This window comes from Ambystoma mexicanum, chromosome 4p, assembly GCF_040938575.1.
Source record: "Ambystoma mexicanum isolate Mex_15411 chromosome 4p, UKY_AmexF1_1, whole genome shotgun sequence".
Classification (NCBI taxonomy): Eukaryota; Metazoa; Chordata; class Amphibia; order Caudata; family Ambystomatidae; genus Ambystoma; species Ambystoma mexicanum.
The window spans coordinates 159,877,828-159,896,242 of NC_090927.1; the positions used below are offsets into that span (position 1 = coordinate 159,877,828).

The window sequence follows — 18,415 nt, forward strand, 5'->3', positions numbered from 1 at the left end:
TGAATGGACAGGGTGGATGTGCACTGCCAGTGCAACTGAATGGTCAGGGTGGATGTGCACTGCCAGTTCAACTGAATGGGCAGAGTGGTTGTGCGCTGCCAGTGCTACTGAATGGGCAGGGTTGATGTGCACTGCCAGTGCTACTGAATGGGCAGGGTGGATGTGCACTACCAGTGCTACTGAATGGTCAGGGTGCATGTAATGGGCAGGGTTTGATGCGTGCTGCCAGTGCTATTGAATGGTTGGGGTGGATGTGCACTGCCAGTGCAACTGAATGGGCAGGGTGTATGTGCACTGCCAGTGCAACTGAAAGAGCAGGGTGGACATGCACTGCCAACTGAACGGACAGGGTGGATATGCACTGACAATGCAACTGAATGGGCTGGGTGGATGTACACTGACAGTGCAACTGAATGAGCCGGGTGGATGTGCACTGCCAGTGCAACTGAATGGGAGGGGTGGATGTGCAATGTCAGTGCAACTGAATGGGCAGGGTGGATGTGCACTGCCAGTGCAACTAAATGGGCAGGGTGGATGTGCACTGCCAGTGCAACTGAATGAGCAGGGTGGGGCTGCACTGCCAGTGCAACTGAATGGGCAGGGTTGGTGTGCACTGCCAGTGCAACTGAATGGGCGGAGTGGATGTGCACTGCCAGTGCAACTGAATGGACAGGGTGGATGTGCACTGCCAGTGCAACTGAATGGTCAGGGTGGATGTGCACTGCCAGTTCAACTGAATGGGCAGAGTGGTTGTGCGCTGCCAGTGCTACTGAATGGGCAGGGTTGATGTGCACTGCCAGTGCTACTGAATGGGCAGGGTGGATGTGCACTACCAGTGCTACTGAATGGTCAGGGTGCATGTAATGGGCAGGGTTTGATGTGTGCCGCCAGTGCTATTGAATGGTCAGGGTGGATGTGCACTGCCAGTGCAACTGAATGGGCAGGGTGGATGTACACTGACAGTGCAACTGAATTGTCAGGGTGGATGTGCACTGCCAGTGCAACTGAATGGGCAGGGTGGATGTGCACTGCCAGTGCAACTGAATGAGCAGGGTGGGTGTGCATTGCCAGTGCAACTGAATGGGCGGGGTGGATGTGCACTGCCAGCGCAACTGAATGGACAGGGTGGATGTGCACTGCCAGTGCAACTGAATGGGCAGGGTGGCTGTGCATGGCCAGTGCTACTGAATGGGCAGTGTGGATGTGCACTGCCAGTGCTAATGAATGGTCAGGGTGGATGTAATGGGCAGGGTTGCATGTGCGATGCCAGTGCTACTGAATGGCCAGGGTGGATGTGCACTGCCAGTGCAACTTAATGGGCAGGGTATATGTACACTGCCAGTGCAACTGAATGGGCATGGTGGATGTGCACTGCCAACTGAATGGGCAGGGTGGATATACACTGCCAATGCAACTGAATGGGCGGGGTGGATGTACACTGCCAGTGCAACTGAATGTGCGGGGTGGATGTGCAATGTCAGTGCAACTGAATGGGCGGGGTGGATGTGCAGTGCCAGTGCAACTGAATGGGCCAGGTATATGTGTACTGCCAGTGCAACTGAATGGGCAGGGTGGATGTGCGCTGCCAACTGAATGGGCAGGGTGAATATGCACTGCCAATGCAACTGAATGGGTGGGGTGGATGTACACTGGCAGTGCAACTGAATGAGCAGGGTGGATGTGCACTGCCAGTGCAACTGAATGGGCAGGGTGGATGTGCACTGGCAGTGCAACTGAATGGGCGGGGTGGATGTGCACAGCCAGTGCTACTGAATGGGCAGGGTAGATGTGCACTGCCAGTGCTACTGAATGGGCAGGGTGGATGTGCACTGCCAGTGCTACTAAATGTTCAGGATGGATGTAATGGGCAGGGTTGCATGTGCGATGCCAGTGCTACTGAATGGCCAGGGTGGATGTGCACTGCCAGTGCAACTTAATGGGCAGGGAATATGTACACTGCCAGTGCAACTGAATGGGCATGGTGGATGTGCACTGCCAATTGAATTGGCGGGGTGGATGTACACTGCCAGTGCAACTGAATGAGCAGGGTGGAAACGCACTCCAGTGCAACTGAATGTGCGGGGTGGATATGCAATGTCAGTGCAACTGAATGGGCAGGGTGGAAGTGCACTGGCAGTGCAACTGAATGGGCAGTGTGGATGTGCACTGCCAGTGCAAATGAATGGGAAGGGTGGGTGTGCACTGCCAGTGCAGCTGAATGGGCAGGGTGGGTGTGCACTGCCAGTGCAAATGAATGAGCAGGGTGGGTGTGCACTGCCAGTGCATTTGAATGGGCAAGGTGGATGTGCACTGGCAGTGCAACTGAATGGGTGGGGTGGAAGTGCAATGTCAGTGCAACTGAATGGGCAGGGTGGATGTGCACTGCCAGTGCAACTGAATGGGAAGGGTGGGTGTGCACTGCCAGTGCAACTGAATGGGCAGGGTGGGTGTGCACTGCCAGTGCAAATGAATGAGCAGGGTGGGTGTGCAGTGCAACTGAATGGGCAGGGTGGGTGTGTACTGCCAGTGCAACTGAATGGAGAGGGTGGATGTGCACTGCCAGTGCAATTGAATGGGCAGGGCGGATCTGCACTGCCAGTGCAACTGAATGGGCAGGGTGGCTGTGCACTGCCCGTGCTACTGAATGGTCAGGGTGGATGTAATGGGCAGGGTTGGATGTGCGCTGCCAGTGCTACTGAATGGTCAGGGTGGATGTGCACTGCCAGTGCAACTGAAGGGGCAGGGTGGATGTGCACTGCCAGTGCAACTGAATGGGTGGGGTCTATGCACACTGCCAGTGCAACTGAATGGGCAGGGTGGATGTGCAGTGCCAGTGCAACTGAATGGGCCAGGTATATGTGTACTGCCAGTGCAACTGAATGGGCAGGGTGGATGTGCGCTGCCAACTGAATGGGCAGGGTGAATATGCACTGCCAATGCAACTGAATGGGTGGGGTGGATGTACACTGGCAGTGCAACTGAATGAGCAGAGTGGATTTGCACTGCCAGTGCAACTGAATGTGTGGGGTGGATATGCAATGTCAGTGCAACTGAATGGGCGGGGTGGATGTGCACTGCCAGTGCAACTGAATGGGCAGGGTGGATGTGCACTGCCAGTGCAACTGAATGAGCAGGGTAGGTGTGCACTGCCAGTGCAATTGAATGGGCAAGGTGGATGTGCACTGGCAGTGCAACTGAATGGGCGGGGTGGATGTGCAATGTCAGTGCAACTGAATGGGCAGGGTGGATGTGCACTGCCAGTGCAACTGAATGGGTGGGGTGGGTGTGCACTGCCAGTGCAACTGAATGGGCAGGGTGGCTGTGCACTGCCCGTGCTACTGAATAGTCAGGGTGGATGTAATGGGCAGGGTTGGATGTGCACTGCCAGTGCAACTGAATGGGTAGGGTGGATGTGCACTGCCAGTGCAACTGAATGGGCAGGATGCATGTACACTGCCAGTTCAACTGAATGGGCAGGGTGGAGATGCACTGCCAGTGCAACTGAGTGGGCAGGGTGGATGTGCACTGCCAGTGCAACTGAATGAGCAGGGTCTGTGTGCACTGCCAGTGCAACTGAATGGGCAGGGTGGGTGTGCACTGCCAGTGCAACTGAATGGACAGGGTGGATGTGCACTGCCAGTGCTACTGAATGGGCAGGGTGGAAGTGCACTGCCAGTGCTACTGAATGGTCAGGGTGGATGTAATGGGCAGGGTTGGATGTGGGATGCCAGTGCTACTGAATGGTCAGGGTGGATGTGCACTGCCAGTGCACATGTGCACTGCCAGTGTAAACTGAATGGGCAGGGTGTATGTGCAATGCAGTGCAACTGAATGGGCGGGGTGGATGTACACTGCCAGTGCAACTGAATAGGCAGGGTGGAGGTGCACTGGCAGTGGAAGTGAATGGGTAGGGTGGATGTACACTGCCAGTGCAACTAAATGGGAAGGGAGGATGTAATGGGCAGGGTTGGATGTGCACTGCCAGTGCTACTGAATGGGCAGGGTGGCTGTGCACTGCCCGTGCTATTGAATGGTCAGGGTGGATGTAATGGGCAGGGTTGGATGTGCACTGCCAGTGCAACTGAATGGGTAGGGTGGATGTGCACTGCCAGTGCAACTGAATGGGCAGGATGCATGTACACTGCCAGTTCAACTGAATGGGCAGTGTGGAGGTGCACTGCCAGTGCAACTGAGTGGGCAGGGTGGATGTGCACTGCCAGTGCAACTGAATGAGCAGGGTCTGTGTGCACTGCCAGTGCAACTGAATGTGCAGGGTGGATGTGCACTGCCAGTGCAACTGAATGGACAGGGTGGATGTGCACTGCCACAACTACTGAATGGGCAGGGTGGAAGTGCACTGCCAGTGCTACTGAATGGTCAGGGTGGATGTAATGGGCAGGGTTGGATGTGGGATGCCAGTGCTACTGAATGGTCATGGTGGATGTGCACTGCCAGTGCACATGTGCACTGCCAGTGTAAACTGAATGGGCAGGGTGTATGTGCAATGCCAGTGCAACTGAATGGGCGGGGTGGATGTACACTGCCAGTGCAACTGAATAGGCAGGGTGGATGTGCACTGGCAGTGGAAGTGAATGGGTAGGGAGGATGTACACTGCCAGTGCAACTGAATGGGCAGGGAGGATGTGCACTGTCAACGGAATGGGCAGGATGGATGTGCACTGCAAGTGCAAGTGAATGGGCAGGGTGGTTGTGCACTGCCAGTGTAACTGAATGGGCAGGGTGGATTTGCACTGACAGTGCAACTAAATAGGCTGGGTGGATGGAATGGGCAAGGTGAATGTGCACTGCCAGTACAACTGATTGGGCCGGGTGGATGTGCACTGCCAGAGGAACTGAATGGGCAGGGTGGATGTGCACTGCCAGTGCACCTGTGCACTGCCAGTGCAACTGAATGGGCGGGTGAATGTGCACTGCCAGTGCAACTGAATGGACAGGGTGGATGTACACTTCCAGTGTAACTGAATGGGCAGGGTGGATGTGCACTGGGATTGCAACTGAATGGGCAGGGTGGATGTACACTGCCAGTGCAACTGAACGAGCAGGGTGGATGTGCACTGGGATTGCAACTGAATGGGCAGGGTGAATGTACATTGCCAGTGCAACTGAATGGGCTGGGTGGATGTGCACTGGGATTGCAACTGAATGGGCAGGGTGAATGTACACTGCCAGTGCAACTGAATGGGCGGGGTGGATGTGCACTGCCAGACACAGCCACTTTGCACATGAACACAATGACGTGGCAGTGGCCGGGCAATGCAAATGAGGCCAAACCTCTACATCCAAACTGGCAAACCTAAACCATACAAATAAACGTCTTGTGCCTGTAGTTATTTGGAGTGTTCCAACATGGTCTAAGTGTTCTTGTTTTTGATATGATATGATATGATATGGCATTTGTAACGCACCTATACACAAGCGTTTCAAGTGTTTCAAGGCGCGACGAGGCAGGGAGGGGGAGACGGGGGAAGACAGACAACGATCCTACTAGGCCAGGTGTCATTCAGATCGCGCAAGTGCAGGGGAAGGGGGAAGGGACAAAGCGCAAGGGGAGGGGAAGGGGCAAGTGCAGTACAAGGTAAGTATATATAATAAAATGAATAGGGCCAGCTGGTGGCAAGTGCAAGGTAAGTGCAGACAAGTGCTGGGAACGGGGGCTGTAGGGATACAGAGACAGTCCCGCAGAGCAGGGGTTGCCAGTGAGGCAGTGCAAGTGCAGAGTGGCTGGGCCCAGGACCGAGGTCGGCGAGAGTGGCCCAGTTGCAGATTCGGTGCAGATTCAGCGAAGAATTAGCAAGGGAGAGGGAGAGAGAAAGCAGAAGCAAAGAGGAAGGTTTTGAGGTGCTTCTGGAACCGTAGATGTGGGGCAAGTGCAAATTATGCAGGCCGGATGTCTGTTTCCTTATGTATTTAGCCCCTGTGTTTGGCCATAAGTGCTGACCTTTGATGAAACAGGCTGAAATCATAACCTGTGCTCCAGAACATGGAGCATTCGTAAGCACAAACGCATTTTACGCACGCGCAAACATGAGAACAAATACAGATGCATGTATTTGTGCTAATGTTAATTCTCTCTGAGCATGCACAAAGCACATTTGCGCATGGAGAAACTGCGATTGCGCTTGCACAATTTACATTAATACCCCCACTGGTGTCTTCACTTTTACAGAATACCACATAATTAATACCACCGAGATTAATTTGGAGCACCGTTTTCATTTTATGATATTGGTTCTGTTCCCTTGGTGAAGTGAGTTTGGAGAGGTCTTGGGCCTGACATTTGTTTCTTCAGTTATAAATCAGGCAGAGTTACTGCAGACAGCTTTAGCGAATTTCAGCACTGACGCTGCTAATGAAAAACAGCTGGAGGTTGAAATGAATCTGAAATCTACTGTGGTGGCAAAAAGAGATGCAGAGGTCTGCATTAGGAGGCAGTTCAGTTTGGGGTGTGCTCTGCAAATGAATAATAAAAAAATATGTAAGTAGCCCCTTTTACATTTCACTGCATGGTTTCGTGTGCATCACCTTGGGCCTCATTACGGGTCTGGCAATAACCGTGCCGGTAAAACTGGCGTGTTGCTGACAGACCTGACAAAATTACTGGCGCTTGACTTTGCGGTGCCACTGGGCTATTCCGAGTTCGATAGCCAGACGCCGACTCAGAGCCACCTCCAATCTTCTGTGGTGTGCCCCAGGGAGCCTGTCTATCTCCCACATTATTCAATATTTATATCAGACCATTCTGTGATGTCATGCCATGGGCAACATCGGGTACACCAGCTAGTTCATCATAAAAGGTATCCCTCTGAGAGATCGCATCTCCTCCAGTAGACAAGCTATGCGCAGGATCCCGGTTGCAGCCCGCTTTCAATTTGAAACTGCTATATTGATCCACAGATGCCTCTACGGGAAAGACCCAACTTACTTGCAAACCCGGCTGGTTATATACAAGCCTAAAAGAACCTTACGCTCCAGTAATTTGGCCCATAGTCAAACGGGCAAATGGTTTAGGCACTTCATTTCCTAACATGGCAGGTCGTTCCTGGAACTCTCTACCCGTGGAACTACGACAGGAAGTAAACCTGATGCTCTTCTGTAAATCACTAAAGACCTTGCTCTTTGGCTAAAACGGTCGAACTAGTTCTTCTCAGGCTTCTTCTTTTTTTCTCCTTTCTCCTGCCCTGTTTTTGTGTATGTACCTTTGTGTTCTTGTGTGGCATGATGCCTATGGGTTTTCACATAAATAAATAAATACAAATAAAATGTATTGAGGAACTGTCGCTACGTGTTTCGGCGTTAAGGAAGCGCTGAAGGCCTGCTGCAGGTCAAATGGTTGTAGGCGGCACAGCCAGGTGATGCTTACCTCTGTGATGGGCGGAGTGGGCTCCATTTGGACCTCTGTCGAGCTCGTAAGTTCAGGAGAGGTTGTGTCCAAGATCTCCACTGCAAGACTGAGCAATAGCCGGGCACGGAACGAGACTCCCTCTCCTAGGCCCTCATTCAGGTCCTGGTGCTCGTCCATCAATGTGTAATTACGAGTGGAGCCATACATGTTCACCCAGGCGGGGCCCAGGGTGGGCAGGAAACCTAGAAGTCGAAAAAGAGATACACAACATGTATGATTATGTGACTCCCAATGAGATGAACAGAACGGGAAGCTGCCTGCAGAGCTGCCGCCAAACTTGCGATTTTCACCAGCGCCTGCAAATGGGCAATTACCGGGTCATTACAACCCTGCCAGACCCCGTAATTGCCCATTTGCGGGCGCCAGAAAAAAGATGCTCCCCATTCCGATTCGCCCCATATGGCTGAATGGGAATGGGGAGGATGGATGCGCCGGCACCGTTTATAATGGTGCCGATGCATCCAACATGCTGTGCTCGCCGGTGCCTTTCTGCCCGCCAGGACAGACCTGGTGGGCAGAAAGGCCCCCGCGAGCACAATTCGTACTTTACTGGTCTGGGAAATACGGTACTGGCATGCTTACCGGTACCATAGTTCCCGGACCGGCAAACTTATAAAGAGGCCCATTATCCTGATTACAATGTACTGCTAAAAAATGAATGATTTATTTTTATAACTGCAATGATAATAAGACTGGCATTGAAGACCTTATATAAAATGGTAGTTATGTGCAGGTATCTGACACCATGTCACTTCAACTATCGCATCACTCCCCGCTACCACCTAAACAATTAGTGATCACTAAATCTGCACTCGCTCAGTGTCTGTTTAACATTTGTATTCTTGCTCATATATATATATATATATATATATATATATATATATATATATATATATATATATATATATATATATATATATATATATATATATATATATATATATATATTAACTTTGCTCATTTGGCCCTTTCCACATTTCCACACAGAGTATTCTGGGTGAGATGTGTTCATTCTAATGCAGCCTCCCAATGAATCAATGGATTATCTACCTAGCTTCTCAGAATAGAATAACAATAACACCTTTTTATAGCGCCTCGTGATGCATTCCTCTTGCTACGGAGGCCTGGAATAATAGGTGTTAATATTACCCAATATAATGGCACTCAGGCACTCAGTTTATCCACCATAGGAAGAATGAAGCACCGAGTCGGCCCTGCCACGATTCGAACATGCAACCTACAGGCTGAGCACGGCGGGCTTTTACTTGTGTTTCACTCACAGAGCTATCTTGCCACCTTTTTCTAATGATCCATCTGGCTAGGCTTGTGGTCTGGAGCTTCTCTAGTTGATCTTGTCCTGAGCACTTATGATAAATTGGGCGATCTCCGCACTTCCTCCGGTGCGTCACGTACCTTTGTCGCCCTCGTTGGATATCTTCCGCAGGTCGATGAAGTGAGTCCCGATGGCCACATCGTTCACCTTGTCCGAGTCGCGGATTTGGATCTTCATGCGCTTGCACAGCGGCGGGAACATGTCGGTGAAGATGATCTGCTCGTTCCACATGGGCTCGTAGCTGCTCTTCTGGACCGAGGTTTTCCCCTGGTGCCGGGGAAAGGAAACAGAATTTGCATGTCAGGCTATGACATAGGAAGGCTTTGAGCATGGAATGGCTATCTGCATACATGTGATTAAGCACAGACAGGGGCTGATTCTCAAGGATTTGCACTGGACCAAATGATGCGATGCGGGTAGGCATCTCAGATAAGTAAATGCTGCAGAGGTCTGCAACCTGTGGCTCTTGAGATCTCTAAGCCACCAATGATGCCTCACCATTGACCATGTTGGCTGTGGCTTATGGGAGTTGTAGTTCAAAGCCTCTAGAGACCCAAAGGCTGCAGATCCCTGTCCTGGAAGATGCTCTGAGTATAAAACCTGAGCAAGTCTGGAGGTGCTCGTGTGCAAACGGGATTCATAAGGGTTTGTTCAGAGGCGTCTTGGGGATGCTGCGGCCATCTCCAGATGTGCCCCACTTTTAGACTTTATGAATCAGGCAGGAGGTAGCAAGTGCTGATCTGAGTGAGATGCTTACATGCTCCTCCTCCATCCCTCCTAAGCAAGGCCTTGATATTCAAGTATACCATCATGCAATAGATATGTGACTCTTTTTAGTTTTGGCTACTATGTGGTGCTGTAAACGCTGCCTGTAAGCCAAAACTATTATAATGGGAAGGGAATGCAGGGGAGAGGTGGGATGTGGGAGGGATGCACAGCTTATGGCTGTTGTGTGGAATTTTGGCCACCCACTGACTGATCCAAGCTATGCAAATGCCTTTGACCATTCCCACCCAGTACCTTGTCCCCCCACCCCCTCGTCGCCCACAACCCCCCTTTTGAGCTAGCTCCTGTGCTTTCAGTGCTGCCATCTGAATGGTAAAAGCTTAATCACTGCAATAAACCAGATTCTGGTGTAATAAAAATGTCTCAATCCAGTGTGCTCCAGCCACTTGCTTCACGAGCAGTGTGTGCTTCCTTGCACTGAGTCCTGCTAAAAACAGGCATTGGCAAGGCCAGCGGTTTTGGCTCTGGTATAGGCATTAGGTAGGTATTTTCCAGACACTGCGGTAATTTGCTGAAATGCCATCACCATTGGCCAGCTGTCGCTATTTTAGGGCCAGGTAGTGCCATCATGGCAGTGCCTAGAAAATGAAGATTCCATTCCCACACAAAAGCCACGAGTGTTTGCTTTGCCAGAGCTTGGTTCTAAAGCATTACTGTTTTAGCAACGCACCAAATTAACTTTTTTGCAGCAGTACAAAGTGGGAGGGATCAAGAGTTGGGTTGTGCCCTCATTTATGTGCAGGAGATTATAAACTCATAAGCACAGGGACCTCAAGCATGGGGTGCAGAAAAAAAGCTAACTCCATCAGAGAAACAATACCCCATGTTGCAAACCATTCATTTTGTGTTTTAAAAAGATCATTTCATTTTAGGTAATGATCGTCTGGTGGATTAACCAAACTTCTGGATTTAACAACGGGCTTTCGTTTTCCCTGACTTTTTTCTTGCTTCTTTGTTTTTTACTAAGAGTGCTCACCTCTCAGGAGACACCATTATTAATAGTTAATGCCCTTGAGTTGCTGGCTCAAGATTACTAAGCAACGGGGTTTGCTCAGTAGTTGTCACTTTCACACAGCTGTGTGCTGTGATGCCTGGGCTGGTTATCTACCCCATTCGGTGGACGGGATCCAGAAGCGAGATGGTCCAATCAGTGCGGTGCGATAAGCCAGCCCCCCTATAATAGCGAAGGTGGACATGAATGGTAGACTTTTTAGTGATCAGCATGAGTTGTAGTTACTTGAAACCACCTAAGCTTTATGAAGACCCCAGTAGGGAATTATCTGTTCATCTTGCAAGTGTAGCGCCTCCTTATCAGTACAGTTGCAATGTTAAAACACAGGCATTTAATTACCGCCTATTATTGATATACCACCTAATTGCGGGTTATGACTGCATGGGATAGTTACCCCATAGCTCACCTTGAACGTACCGCATGGGGGCTGTGTGGATTATCTACCCGGGCAGTGCTTTCTATGCACCCCTGACAGACTGTTAAGAGACTGCAAGCGAGGGAGCTAGAGAGTAAGAGACAAAGGGAACGAGAAACATGGAAACAGAGGGAAAGAGAGAGAAAGAGACACATAAGTGCTCAGAGAGAAAAAGACAGACAGATCAGGGGAAGCACAACATGCAAAGAGAGGCAGGAGTGAAAAGAGCAAGAGCGAGAGAGAGACAAAGCGAGATAGAACGAAAGTAAAAGAAAGAGAGTGGAGTTAGATGGATGAAGGTAGATAGATAGATGGATAGATATGTAGATAGATATATAGATAGATGGCTAGATAGATGGATAGATTGATGTCTAGATGAATGGCTAGATAGATGTATACATAGAAAGATAGATAGACAGATGGTCAGATAGATGGCTAGATAGATAAGTAGATAGGGAGATGGATAGATGGCTAGATAGATGGATAGACTGATGTGTAGATGGATGGCAAGATAGATGATAGATTGGTAGATGGGTGGATAGATGGATAGGTTGATGTCTAGATGGGTGGCTAGATAGATTATAGGTTGGTAGATGGGTGGATAGATGGATAGATTGATGTCTAGATGGATGGCTGGATAGAGGATAGATAGATGGCTGGGTAGATGGCTAGATAGATAGATTGATGTCTGGATGGATGGCTAGATAGACTAGATGGATGGTAGATAGATAGATGGCTAGATATCTAGACGGAGAGATAGATGGATAGATTGATGTCTAGATGGATGATAAATATAGATAGATAGAAATAGAGATAGATAGATAGATAGATGATAGATAGATAGATGACCAGATAGATGGATAGATGTATGTATTGTTGATGGATGGCGAGATAGATGGATAGAAAGAGAGAAAGATAGATAGATGGCTAGATAGGTAGATGGACAGATTGATGGCTCGATAGACAGATGGATTGATGTCTTAATGGTTGGCGTGATAGATAGAAAGATGGCGAGATAGATGGATAGATAGATGGCTAAATAGATATACCTGACACACAAAGGGGTATTTTGGTAAATATGTTGCCCACCTTTTGTCCTGCGAAGGACACTTGAACATAGGGGTCGACCAAGTCCTTGTTTTCTCCAATGAGGGCCTTCTTCACATTAGCCATGATGCTGGTATTCATGCGGGGAAGCCCCTCGGCTCGATAAATCTTAATATAAAAGCGGGCCCACTGCCTCTCTGAGGGCACCCCATCAGGAAGAAGCAGGTTCCTAAAATAGGGAGAAGAAAAATGCACATGAATCTTTCATGGCAGAGAAGCACACTCTTCCAGGTTCCAGGCTGCTCTCAAACTCTGCACACTACTGCGCAGGCAGCACGCGGGCCAGCAGTGATGCGCGTCTGGTTCAGTTCATAGCCACATCTTTCAATGCAGGGCAGCGCAGCCCATACACTTCCTCATGCCGCGATGGCCGGCGAGTCTGTTGCGAATCATCGGTCTACGAGAGATCAGAGGAATTGAGGTTTGCTTGAAGAAGGGCCTCATTCATGGAATTTTTGCCAATACACTTTGCAGCGCTCTGTGAATTTGGCCCGGTGGAACGTGTTTGTTGGCAGTGCAAAGTCACTTTGCTCCGCGCTAGCCTTTCCATGAATTAAGCCCTAGATGTCTTCAAACAAACATAACCATTCCGACGGGTAGTAACTTTGCCAATGAAGTAGCCCGTTGGGTCCAAATCATTAGTCCGACGAAGAACTAGGCAAAATTGGTGTTTTTTCTGAGGTGTGTACCATGGATGGGCAGAAAGGTGTGAAACATATCATTATGTTACCCATGAAATATTACCCCATGATACCTCTTAATGGAGGATAATTAAAAGTTAACTTTCTTCACCTGAAAATATGTACTCATCTTGCCTTGCCACAGGCTAGGTTTTCTGAAGCCCAGCTTTCACGCCGCAGCAAGACACCTTTTTGCCACATACAGGAGGCCACCCCGCCCCCAGCACCCATCCCTCCCCATCTCCTGCTCTCTCTCCATGTGTAAGACACCCCCGCAGTCCAGGTCTCCGGCCACACCCCACTCAATTATCTAATGTGAATTTTGTCCTTGCCCTTGGCACCGGAACACGGCCTGCCATCCTCCTGACCTCACCAGGTTTGGGTGTTGTCACCACCTGCTCCCTGAGCCACATGCACGACTAGGCATGCACTATTCCCTGGCAAGCCGCCGCTGGGTAAAAGGCGGCCTGTTGGGAATTGTATTAAGTCAAAGCTGGAATAAACAGAAAGAAAACATACCATACTTAATACTGTCAAACTACTGAGGCCACATGAAGCCAGCAGAAGATACACCAGGTACCCACAGAATTGGAAGGGAGAACACTCAAGGGGGCACTGCCTGGTTAAAGAACTCAAGACCGTTCAGCTTATTGACATTGAATAATCATCTCATCATCATGGGCTAATGGCTCATGAGCTTAATGGCTCATGGGTTTATTGAACATTGAATTATCCTGTATCATGGGCTAAAGGCCCACTGGCTTATTGCGCATTGACTTATCTTGTGTTATCATGTATCTTGGGCTAATAGCTCATGATATTATTGCTCATGGGCGCATATAACTAGGGATGTGCGGAACAGCCATCCTCAGTATCATGGAAGAGCCATCCTATTTGCTGATTGGTCAGCATCTGTCCACTCAGAGAAATGGATGCCGGCCCTGTGCATTAACATTTCCGTTAGGAGCCCAGAATGTTCACCTTACTCCAATTGGATTATTTAAACCAATCACAAACCGTTTGGCCGCACGATTGTCCAAACTGTTTACAAACTTCTGGGCGGGCAGATGTTGGGGCCGGAGAGCTGCTCTTTCGAGGAAGTCTGCTGATGTTTTGGAAGTGATATCTTGCGGCACAGATATTTTCCCCATTGGTACATGTAACCAAAGCCTGTAACCATAGCCCATCTTATAAGCGTCTCAATACCGCATCAAGATTACTTATTAAGGGAGGTCCAACCCTCATTTGTTCCACACTGACTACTTTTTCCTGGAAAACCTCTAAAATGCATGCTCGTTGAGCGTCAGTGACGTTACCCTCTTCCCGCAGCAGTGACAAGCCGACGCCCACTCAATGACGACAGAGAAACATTAACACGTGGATTCACTCACCCTTCTATATCATCCTCGTCCGTCTCGTTGGCTTTATGTGGAGTTTTGATGTTGTCCCCTTTGCCAACCACAGCAATGTCACACTTCAGGTAACCTTTCAACCCGGCTGTGATGTCATCAGGGTCCGACAGAATTGCCCATTTGTGGTAAAACTGGTGTTCTGTGCAGGAAATGGTAGACAGATGTTAGCATACTTGCCAACATTCTGTGACCAAAAAGATGTAGGATTTTTCAAGTTTAAAAAATAATACTTAGCATAACAATGACATCACAGGAAATTACAAAACATACATTGTTGGCACCACTTGAGCATTGTAAAACACACAACCTATCAAACAGCACAACATTGAAAGATGCTCAAATGTTTAAAATGTATAATTCTGAATGGTAAATCAACGCCAAATTCAATAACCTAACTTCACAGAAAATAATCACACAGAGCTGGTAGGTGATGTTTTTCCACTGCTCTGTGGCAGCAGCCCGGGCAGTGCAGGTTGAACACTGAACAAAAAGGAGACTGAGACCCTCCTCAGTCTGATAGGCAGATGCTGTGTGATGATGTTACACTCTGCCACTTGCTTTAGATGCTGTGTGATGGTGTTACGCTCTGCCACTTGCCTACACTGGTGGTTCACCTAAGCTCTGTCCCGGCAAGAGTGCAGGGCAGAGCGCTGTAGCTGTCAGGTCACTGGATTGATCTGAGCCCATCCCTCAAATGTATCTCTTACCTGCCCACCGCACAGACAGATTAATTGCCTTAGAGTCACATAAATGACCTGCCACTGTAAAAAGCAGTAGGATCGGTCGCCAAAATCTATAGGCGGTAGTACTGCTTAAAAAGCAGTAGCCTACTGCCTAAATCGGTAGGGTTGGCAAGTACGTGTTAGCTCGAGCAATAACAGCGACGCATAGCATTGATGGCCTTACGTTGGCGTTGAAGGCAAGATTTCGCCTTTTCAGTAGAAAGCTAATGAATCTGACAAAACTGCTTGAGTGAATGCTTTTGAGCCTGTCTGAATCGAGTGGCCAGCATGCTATCATCTGTGAGCCCACCTGCACCATTGCTGGGGTGCAACCTTGATCATTTCATTCCCGGACCGAATAGACCAAACCTTTCTATGTTGTTACATCGCCAGTTCTTTTTCGTATGAGTTTTTTTGCTGAAATATTTCTTTGGAAAAAACGAATTGAAATTGTGTTTTGATATTTGGGGGGGTGCCCCCAACCCCCCCTGTCTTATTATTTACTCCAAATCCTCTTGTGAAGGAAGGATAGATCAGGGGCAATGCATTTGTCTTAGAAGCAAGACAACGCAGCTTTCAATCCTGATCCTGTGCTTAGAAACCACTTCTGGTATTAAGCGCGTTATAAATTAACAATTATACATAATATTATATTACCCAACCCCCCTGTATTTTCCGATGAGTTTTTTCATTGAAATATTTTCGGTAAAAGACTCATTGAAAAACATACTGGCTATGTAACAACGTCATACCGACGAGACTGGGGAATGGTTTGGCCACCAGTATCCTACCTCAGACAAGAAGCAGCCCCAGAGGCGGCTGAGCTCCATGCCATTTGCATGGGAAAACAGGCAACCTACGGGACTGGCAGGACACATTTGCGATACTGAACATCATAAGATGCACCAACTGTTTTCCAGCATGATACCCCAACTTTTCCCAGTTGAGCACTCATCCAGGATCTCACTGGATTCACACCTCTGAATAGGCCCCTGTGCCCCTATCTATCTTACAGGGCATACCCAAAAGGTACCCTCTTTCACGAGGGAGTCTCCTTGCACAGATTGATGTGTGGGGGGCACTGGGGGGTGGTGGCCTTTGTTTATGCCCCCAGTTTTCTTTCTAACCCTACAATCTTGAGCAGGACCTTGGAAGGATGTGCAAACAACATCCCCCTCTACCTCGACCAGAGAAAGACCCGCTGCTCTCTTGACTTGACTTGGCGCGACCAACTCTAGAGCCCTGGGTTTGAGGCAGCCTTGCGGTAGCGGAGGTAGCTTTTGGTACCAGGGGCAGCGGGGGTGGATAATAGGGTGCCAGCGGGAGGCTGGGGGCACACTGGGCATATTGGGAGGAGCCAGAGGGGGTGGCTGCACCCCTGCACCCGTCCTGGCTCCGCCACTGCATCCTTGATGTGTGTGCCTCCACCTCTTTGCACTGCTGCCTGTTAGCGTCTTTGCCAGGTCTCTCATTGGCCGCTACTGGGTTCTTGCCTTGTCACCCAGGTCGTCCAATCAGAGCATCCCTTTTGGTTCACGCGGCAAAGCCAGTTTCACTTGTTTTGCTCTCCTGAACTCTCTCCGGATTTGGTTCACCGAATCAATAGTATGTTCCAGTGTGAACGTTTTATAAACTAAGCAGGGGTGTCCACTTGATTTTGTCTGCAATCAAGATGAAGGCAGCAATGCGGATTCCAAGTATGACAGTGGAGGGGCCTAAGGGGGTGTGGGGAACCTGGCAGAGAAAGACGTCCCTCCCACATATTCTCCATAAAGGTTCATCGTCCCAGATTTCCACCTCATAGGCTAGAACCACCCAACTTGTAGATGGGGCATTCGATCAATCGCAATCTTTGGGCAAATAGTTTGATGCCCTGGGCGGCAGTCAGTGCTCCTACAAGTACAACTGCCTGATGCATATTCCGCTCAAAAGAGGTGTCATTTCAGGTTCTAGTACAAACCAAGGTATGGCGGTATAATACAGGGCCGTGTGTTTGACGTTGCCTGCAGATACGGGTGTCAGCCATCTTGCCAAGAAAGAACGGCTGGCATACCCCCTCTAGGTGACTGTTTTACCGCATTATGCCACTGCCCCCCCTCCCCCTCCTCCCAGTCACAGTGTTTGCGAGCTTGGGGCGTCGCGTCTACAGCTGTACCTCAGGCAAACAAATTGCGCCTTGCGGCAGCCGGTGCGCTTGCTTCCTCCCGCCGAGCTTCTGAATTATTCATCCCTTCTGCAAAAGCCGACTTAATGCTGTGTTTTGCATAAGCACGCATATTTTAAGATAATAAACAGAATGTTTAAACAATTTGGATGCATTAAAACGACTTTCTGCAAGCAGTTTCAACTTTTCTGGGGAAATGTATGCGAATATTCCTCTGCACAAAGCTAATGAAATCATACTAAAATCTGTCTGGCAGGCATCTGTTTCCGTTTTCTTCTCAAAACCTGCTGACATCCATACTATATGTGTGATCTCTGGGGAAAATATACAAAATAAACATTGTGTTTCTTTGGAATGCTCCATATGAAAGGACTTGAACTAAATGCCAAGATTTCCCACTGGCCCTTGGTCCCCTCGTCACGAGCCAGTGCAGCCTCACCGCTATTTACTTGTGGCTATAATGGCTTTTTTGCATGCCTAGGCCAGACACATGACCAGTTTAGCCGTGTAGTAAAAAAGTGGCGGTAAATCTATTACTGGCACTTTTTGGGTGGTAACAGATTGCCTGCCACTTTCACTGTGCTGCCTACATTCTGAGACTGGAGCTAAAGTGGGGTAGTTACCTCCTAAAAATGGATTCCTTTCCATCGCTGGAATTACCACCCACAGTAATTCATACAAAATCCCCACATAGTCCTATGTTAAAATGGGCAGTACCTCTGCAATTGGGACATTTGTAATCAGGTGGGTTAAGCCTAATTGCCAGTTTGGCAATGGCAATTGAATTATTGCAGAACTCATTTTTTTTACATCTGCCTAGAGAAACATTTAACTGTCTTGATTGAAAGAACATTTATGACTGAGACTAAGGCCCTCATTTCGAGTTGGCCGGACCGGAAACCAAGTTGGTCTGTGATTGTGGCATACCCATCCCATTGAGTCCTGTAGGAGACGCCGGTAAATCCCCATTCCCATGGAGTCCTGCAGGAGACGCCGGTAAATCCCCATTCCCATGGAGTCCTGTAGGAGACGCCGCTAAATCCCCATTCCCATGGAGTCCTGTAGGAGACGACGGTAAATCCCCATTCCCATTCTCCTGCAGGACTCCATGGGAATGGGGATTTACCGGCGTCTCCGCCACCTGTAATATCCCGGTAATATTGGGATATCAGGTGGCGGAAACGGTACGGTAGTCCCCCGGCATCCCACCAGAACTACCGGGGGGATACTGGGGCCAATAAATGGTTCTTGTAGATCCTCGGCTGCATAGTGCCAGTTTGGCCCTGCACCACAGGGAAGTAAGCAGAAGGTGGGCAGAAGATTGGTTTGGGGCTGCTGGACTGCTTTGCCAATGCTGCATT

The 18,415-nt window shown here is 49.2% G+C and overlaps 1 protein-coding gene across 8 annotated transcripts in view; it reads right to left on the minus strand.

Annotated features, from left to right (window-relative positions):
• Positions 1-18,415, minus strand: part of OTOF (otoferlin) — a 1,702,209-nt gene that overhangs the window by 422,833 nt on the left and 1,260,961 nt on the right. For all 8 annotated transcript variants that reach the window (XM_069605607.1, XM_069605606.1, XM_069605604.1 and 5 more), the window contains 4 exons: positions 14,148-14,307; positions 12,059-12,245; positions 8,837-9,023; positions 7,382-7,605 (listed from right to left, as the gene is read on the minus strand). In XM_069605607.1, coding sequence (XP_069461708.1) covers positions 7,382-7,605; positions 8,837-9,023; positions 12,059-12,245; positions 14,148-14,307 — 758 coding nt within the window. The remainder of the gene's footprint in view (positions 1-7,381; positions 7,606-8,836; positions 9,024-12,058; positions 12,246-14,147; positions 14,308-18,415) is intronic.